The 7,272-nt window shown below is 60.4% G+C and overlaps 1 protein-coding gene across 2 annotated transcripts; it reads right to left on the bottom strand.

The window, feature by feature from the left end:
• Nucleotides 1-518: 518 nt before the first annotated feature.
• LOC128063668 (leukocyte immunoglobulin-like receptor subfamily B member 4) lies at nucleotides 519-2,846 on the bottom strand. 2 transcript variants are annotated; one of them, XM_052656476.1, is made up of 5 exons: nucleotides 2,727-2,846; nucleotides 2,542-2,577; nucleotides 2,085-2,369; nucleotides 1,557-1,859; nucleotides 519-640 (listed from the first exon to the last, which is right to left on the bottom strand). In XM_052656476.1, the coding sequence occupies exons 1-5, from the start codon at nucleotides 2,758-2,760 to the stop codon at nucleotides 519-521; spliced, it is 780 nt and encodes a 259-aa protein (XP_052512436.1). In that variant the 5' UTR covers nucleotides 2,761-2,846. The 2 variants fall into 2 exon arrangements, with proteins under 2 accessions (XP_052512436.1, XP_052512437.1); XM_052656477.1 differs by lacking the exon at nucleotides 2,542-2,577 and having other exon boundaries at nucleotides 2,727-2,819.
• Between the last annotated feature and the right edge of the window lie 4,426 nt (nucleotides 2,847-7,272).

Below are 7,272 nucleotides of genomic sequence, written 5' to 3'. Positions count from 1 at the left end.
GCGGGCACGCGGGCTCAGAGGTTTGGGGCACACAGGGTTAGCTGGGATCATCCGGAACCAGGGCTGAGACCCGAGCTCCTGCGCTGGCAGGCGGAGTTTTAACCTCTGGAGCCCGGGAGGAGTCTACCTCAGTCTGTTTCTGAGCAGAGGGATGCAGGTCTTTGCGCACACCAGAGGCGGCTGGCATTAACAATGAAGCTCAGTCTCCCATGAGTGGACAGAGCCTGCGGGCGTGCAGGGCGAGGACCCGCCCCTGGCACTGGGATGCACCTTGAGCCGGAGGGGTGGGGGGGTGGTGAGCAGAGACAGGAGTGGGCGCATCCTCCCCGGGGAGGGGGGAGGGAGGGGGCCCCTTGAGCCGAGCCTCCAGCGCCCCCCCCACCCCCCCCACCAGGGACTCCAGGGCCTCCTCCCGCCCAGCGGCACATCTCCCCCGGGTCAAAGGCTCTTCCAGAAGCTTCTGGGCTGGAAGCTCGTGTCCTGGGCTCCACGCTCTGGGCGGTGCGGGGTCCCGGTGCTCAGCTCCGGGCCTTGTCTTGGGCTCCTCCGTGGTCATGATGAGCCTGGCAGAGCAGGATCCCGAGGAGCAGCAGGACCGAGGCCGCGAGGCCCATCCGGATGAGATTCTGCACCGTGTAGTCTGGGGTGAGGGCACACAGGTCAGCCTGGCCCCGTCACCCGGAACCGGGGTGTGCGCCCCAGGGCACCCACCTCCCGGGAGATGACTGGCCCCGAGCCCAGCCCCTGACAGGGACGCTGTCCTCCTTCCCACTCGCGGGTCTGACCGCGGTGATGGGGGAGGGTGTCAGCGGGGCCTGAGGGTCCTGAAGGGAGGCTGTGGGTGGGCCGTGTCCTCCTCGGGAGCTTCCCAGGGCCTCTCTTACTGTCTCAGACGTTCCTGCTCAAGACCCTGAGCTGCCGGAGCTCAGAAAGCACAGGGTGGGACTGCCCCAGCCCCCACCCCCGCCCCTGCCCCCGCCCCTGAGCGGTGGCCTGCGGGGTCCCACGGACCCACCACCGCCCCCCACAGGCACTCGCTCAGCCCTCTGCGTCTACCGGCTTGACTCTGCCTGGGGGAGGGGGCGATCCCTGCAGCCTCTGGGGGCAGGATTGGGTGGGGCGGGCCTGCTCCTCCGCAGACTGACCCCCATCCAGCAGCCTCAGGCCCCTGCAGCCTGTGGTTCCCGCGCCATCTCTGCCTGACTCCCCGCCGGCCCTTGATGATCTGAGGGGCCTTGTCCTCCCAGAGAATCTCAAAGCGCCCTGGGGTGGGCTGTCTCCCCTGAGCACAGAGCCTCGAGACTCCCCAGGTTCGGATCTGGGTCTGTAGCTGGGAGAATGGGTCCTGGGAATGAGCCCAGGAAGGGGTGCTGGGCCGACCTGGGGTCCCCACCTCACTCCCCTCTGCCCTGCACGGCTCTGTGGCCTCCCCAAGACCCTCCCACTGCCCACCTGTCCCTCCAGGACCCCAGTGCAGGAGGAAGGGGCCCCTCCCTCAGTGCCCCCTCCTCCACAACCACTCGGTGCTCCTGGGGCACACAGCCCTTGGGCCTCACCTGAGACCACGAGGGCCAGGGGCTCACTGGGCTGGGACAGCAAGTAGGGGTCTGTGCTGAGTGAGCGGTAGCACCTGTAGGTGCCCCCGTGGGCTGAGGTCACAGGGCTCAAGGAGAACTCAGCCTGGTACTGCCCGTCTTGGTCCTGGGAGCGCAGACGCAGGGGGCGATGGGCTGCCCCCTCCTTGGACAGAAGGAAAGTGTCCGTCCTGTTTCCTGACTGACACAGCAGGGTCACATTCTCCCCTGGGGTCACCGAGGGGCCGGGCCGCACCGAGAGGGAGGGGCTGTCTCTGAGCCATCCTGCAGAGGGGAAGGGGGTGCGGGCGCCGGGCGGGTTCTGAGCGAGACTCCGCGGGCCTCTCTGGCCCCTCAGCGCTGTCTCTGTTTCTCCGAGTCTCTCCCCTCCCCCACCCCGTCTCTCTGCCCCTCCCTGGGACCCCTCCCCCTGGTCCCAGCATCACCCCTGGGGCTCCCCGGTGGGGCCTGTGCAGAGCCTGGTCCCCGACTGACCCGCTGGCCCCTCACCTGCCACCAGCAGCTCCAGGGGCTCGCTGGGCTCTGACCAGTTAACTCCGATGAAGTGGGAGCAGTGGTACCTCCCTGCCTGCTGCTCTGTGACGCGCTTGATGGAGAAGTTGGCCCTGTCCCAGGGCTCCACTGGGGGCTGCGTGTTCCAGGGGGCTGAGGTGCCCTCTTTGTTCAGACTGAAGCTGTTGGCATTCGGGGGCCCTTGACACCAGATGGTCACGGGGCTCCCCCTGGTGACCACAGAGCCCGGCTCAGCCCAGATAGTGGGTTTGGGGAGGGTCCCTGGAAGGAAATCAGAGGCGGGCTCATCAGGCGTCCTGCCCCCAGGCCCCAGCTCACAGCCCAGACCTCCCAGAGCCCCCTCCGTGAGCCCCAGCTGCCCTCCCTCCCCCATGGCCTGGGGGTGACCCTTGTCGCCAGGAGAGGAGGGAGCTGGGCCCTGGGACAGACTCACCGGCCTGCACCTGGGTCCTCAGGCCCACACTCAGCCCTGGAAGAGAGCGCCCTGTGAGAGGTGTGCCCTCAGCCCTGAGCAGCGCCTCTCCTCCCCGGGAGCCCCCTGCGCCCTGGTGTCCCCTGACGGAGCAGGCTGGCTGTGGTGTCCCTCCAAGCAGGGCTCCCCCGCCCCTCCCATCTCACCGAGGCAGAGCAGGGCGGGGAACGTGGGGGCCATGGCGTCTCCTCCCTGCGGTCCAGGCTGTGGGGATGGAGGAGACCTGGGTGCCCTCCGGACAGACAGACCACAGGGTGTTGGCAGTCTGAGGCGGGTTTTTCTCATCAAGGGCGTCACATCAGTGTCCCCACAGAAAGGAGAACTGTACCTCCCAGGAAGCCTGGCGTTTGTCTCCATGACAGAGCAGGAAGCCAGTCCCGTGACTTCCTGAGACGCCCCTTCCAGATGAGGAAGGCCAGGCTGCTTCCCTCTGTGAGCCTCGCCTCGCCTCGGGGTCTGCTTCCTCCTCTGCCCGCCCATCAGCAGGTCCCCGTGGGGTCCTCACCGTGGCTGGGGTCACCAGGCCCTGGAGATGCTTCGGGGAGGGCTCAGATCCCCAGAGACAGATGCTGTTTTTAAACTGGAGGATGGTTGCTTTACGGTGTGGTGCTGGTTTCTGCCGCACATCAGCATGGATCGGCCTATGTGTCACCGGCCCTCCCGCCCCATCCCTCCCCTCTAGGTTGTGCAGAGCCCTGTGTGAGCTCCCCGAGTCACAGGGCACATCCCCCGCCGTCTGTTTTACACGAGCTGCTGTGCGCCTTTCCATGCTACTCTCCATTCGTCCCGCCCTCTCCTCCCCTCTGTGTCCACAAAGCTGCTCTTTATGAGGGACACACGGTCAGCATCTCCCTGGGCTCAGTGGCGTCCGCATGGCCGAGAGCCCAGAGGAGACACTTGGGGAATAAGGAGGGAAACTGACTCCTCCCCTGCCCCGGAGTGTGGGTTTCCCCCGTCACAGCCCCCTTCAGGGGCGTCTCTATCGCATCACCTTCCAGCTCGCCTTCCTGGGAACAAGCCCCTGGGTGCTTCCTGCCTCCTCGGGGCTCCAGGATCCTTGGGCAGGGCTTTCTTCTTCATTCTGTGCTTTTTGTCTAAAACTTCTATGGCAGTAAGCTGAGTTAGATCTCTGAGTTATCTGGAGAAATTGATATTTACTTGTTGAGTTGCTAAGTTGTGTCTGACTCTTTGCGACCCCACGGACTGCACCACTCCAGGCCTCCCTGTCCTTCACTATCTCCCAGAGTTTACTCAAACTCTTGTTCATTGAGTCGGCGATGGCATCCAACCATCTCATCCTCTGCCGTCCCCTTCTCCCGCCTTCAATCTTTCCCAGCATCAGGGTGTTTTCCAATGAGTCCTCTTCACATCAGGTGACCAAAATATTGGAGCTTCACCTTCAGCATCAGTGCTTCCAATGAATATTCAGGGTTGATCTCCTTCAGAATGGACTGGTTGGATCTCCTTGCAGTCCAAGAGACTCTCAAGAGTCTTCTCCAACACCACAGTTCAAAAAAGACCAGTTCTTTGATATTCAGCTTTCTTTATGGTCCAGCTTTCACATCCATACATGACTACTGGGCAAACCATAGCCTTGACTAGACAGACCTTTGTTGGCTGAAAGATGCCTCTGCTTTTTAATATGCTGTCTAGGTTTGTCATAGCTTTTCTTTCAGAGACCAACCATCATTTAATTTTGTGGCTGCAGTCACTGTCTGCAGTGATATTTATTTAGATATGTGTTAATCACCCACTGCTTGTGTGAACTGAGCAATCAGGTTACAATCGGACCCCCCCCACCCCAAATTTTTAAAAGTTCTTTTCCATCTAGGTTGATTTGGGGGCCTGAGATTCGAGTTTTCCTCTCTTGAAATAGCCTTGACAGATACTCATGGTATTCACGGTAGCCTATGGACATGTGTGGCAATGTGTTTACTCTAGGATAATGGCTGTAAGTCCAGAGTATGGCCAATATGTTATAATAACTTTAGCTATAGTCCATAACATTTTGAGTATAATCTTAAACATTTTGGATCACCAGATTGTACACCTGAAACGACTGTAATATCGCACATCAGCAACACCTCAGTAGGAATAAAGAAGGACTTCCCTGGTGGTCCGATGGCTAAGGATCTGCTTTGCGAGGCAGGGGGCACGGGTTCGATCCCTGGCTGGGGAGCTAAGACCCCACGCGCCGCGGAGCACCCGGGCCCACGAGCTGCGACTGCTGAGGCCACAGACCGCAGCTGGAGCGGTGGCGCCTGCAGCGCAAGATCCGCGTGCTGCAGCGCGGGGCAGCGAGACACAGCCACACGTAAACACGTGCATGTGTGAGTCAGCCCACCGCCCCAGCCAATCAGTGTCTCCAGACGCTGCGATGACACGGGAAAGGAAAGGGCTGAGAGCAACGTTCGGGTGTTTGGGAGTGATGAGCCCTGAAGCGTAGCAGGCCTTTGCGAGACGTCTGCGAGTTGTCCGTGTGCTGCCGAGCTGCCTGCTGGGGGCACTGGGCAGGCGGCTCGTGGGCCGCTGATTACATAAGGCTGGCTCTCAGGAGGGAGGCGGGGCAGGAAATACTTGTGAATGATGAGCATACAGAGGGCGCAGCTGTACCCTGGGGTCTGACAACCTAAAATACAGGCTGGTCTCACGTGTTGACGCAATGGCTGGGGTGCGCTTCCTGTGAGAGGAGGTGCCCAGTGCCTACAGGTACCCCCCAAGGCACACTGTTGGGTGGTTCCACCGCATCTGAGTCCACAGGGCCGGAGGGAAGAGGAAATGGAGTGAAGGGGAGACAGAGGATCCCAGGCGAGGGCCAGGCTAGTCTACAGCGGTTTCTGTGTGAATAAGAACAGGCAAGCATCTCAGACCCCGGGACTCCCTCGTGCAGCGCACGCAGGATGCAGCCATCCCTGGCAGCAGTTCCATCTGAGAAATGGGCACACCACCAATTCAAAGGAACCACGGTAGGAGGACCAGGAAGGCGGGGCCCACTTGGCATCAGGAGGGCCCCCCTGAGGAGCGGCATCCCAGCAGCCCGGGGGTGTCCTATGTCAAGAGGAAGGCCGAGGTCAGGTGCTGCTGGGAGTTGAGTGACAGGAGGGGAAGTTCCCCTCCCACCCCCCTTGGCTTTAGTTGCTAAGACTCAGGGCTTCCGCTTCAAGGGGCAGCAGTGTTGACCCCTGGCCGGGGACCTCAGAGCCCACATCCCGAACCAAGCAAGACTGTGTGGGGCCCCCATGGCAAGCCGGGACTCACTGGGCTGCCCAGCTGTTTGCCCTCCTCAGACAGCGAATCGCGTACGGCTGCGTCTGGGGAGTGATAAACTCCATCTCGTGCCGAGATTCCCGAAACCATGCAGCCCTGCGCACTCTTCTTGTCCTTACCTGGGGAGGCCGGGTCCAGCACGGGGCAGGGCTGTGTCTGGGATCACAGAGACAGACGCGTCCACGCTTCCTTGTCCCGAAGCCCAGACCCTCCCCAGCCAGTCCTCCTGCCAGGACCCAGGACCCGCATCCTCTCCAGTTACACTTGTTCACCTCCTGGGCGTGAGCTGTGGAGCTGGGGTGAGGGGAGGAAGGCAGGATTACAAAGCTAGGCAGCGCTGGAGGAGCTTCAGGGAGAGGTGGGAGGTCGGCGGAGGCGGAGGCGGAGGCAGGGCAGGGGAGCGGATAAGGCTTGGGGAGAAATGGCCTTTCTCTGGGGGCTCTCATCTTAGCTTCAGTCCGAATAGAGCGCCTGCATAACGTTAGAAATTGGCTTCCACAATATCCCAGACCCAGCGCTCAGGCTGTGCTAAGATCTCAGAGGATCTCAGCCCTGACAAGGTCATAGTCACCCCCAGCTCTGCCCACGTGGGCTTCAAGGTAGACAGGAGCAACCTGCAGGACACGTAACCTGCACAGAGGTTTAAAAAAATGCATTAGTGCCCCCCCAGAACATTTTCAAAACCTTACTCTCTTATTAAATCTCTTCATTCGAAGTGATCTTATTGTTTTACAGGGAAACTTACAAGAATTGCCTTTTTTCCCACATCATCTTGACCTACATTCCCAGTTGAGTAACATTTTACCCAACTGAGATAGAGATAGACACAAAAACAGATGTACAGAGAGAGAGCTGTGGGAAGAGAATGACGTGGGCAGGGAGGGACGCGGCGGGAGAGTGAGTCTGCTACATACGTGTAGACACACAGAAACATGTAGACACGCAGATGCTTTCTGATATAAAACACGTATGTGCTCAGTTGCTCGGCTGTGTCCAGCTCTTTTTGACCCCATGGACTGTAGCCCACCAGGCTCCTCAGTCCGTGGGAATTCTCCAGGCAAGACTACTGGAGAGGGTTGCCATTTCCTAGGGGATCTTCCCAACCCTAGGCTTCCCTCATAGCTCAGTCGGTAAGGAATCTGCCTGCAGGGCAGGAGACCCGGGTTTGATTCCTGGGTCAGGAAGATCCCCTGGAGAAGGAAATTGCAACCCACTCCAGTATTCTTGCCGGGAGAATCCCATGGACTGGCGGGCTACCATCCACGGGGTCGCAAGAGCCGGACACGACTTGGTGACTAAACCACCACCCCCGACTCAGGGATTGAACCCACATCTCCTCCACCTCCTGCGTTGGCAGGCAGATTCTTTACCACTGCACCACCTGGGAAGCCCCGAGATAAAGCACCGTTACCGTAAATGCACCAG

This window comes from Budorcas taxicolor, chromosome 18 (assembly GCF_023091745.1).
Source record: "Budorcas taxicolor isolate Tak-1 chromosome 18, Takin1.1, whole genome shotgun sequence".
Taxonomy (NCBI): Eukaryota; Metazoa; Chordata; class Mammalia; order Artiodactyla; family Bovidae; genus Budorcas; species Budorcas taxicolor.
Note: the sequence above shows the minus strand (reverse complement) of the source record. Positions and strands in the feature narration are given on the sequence as shown.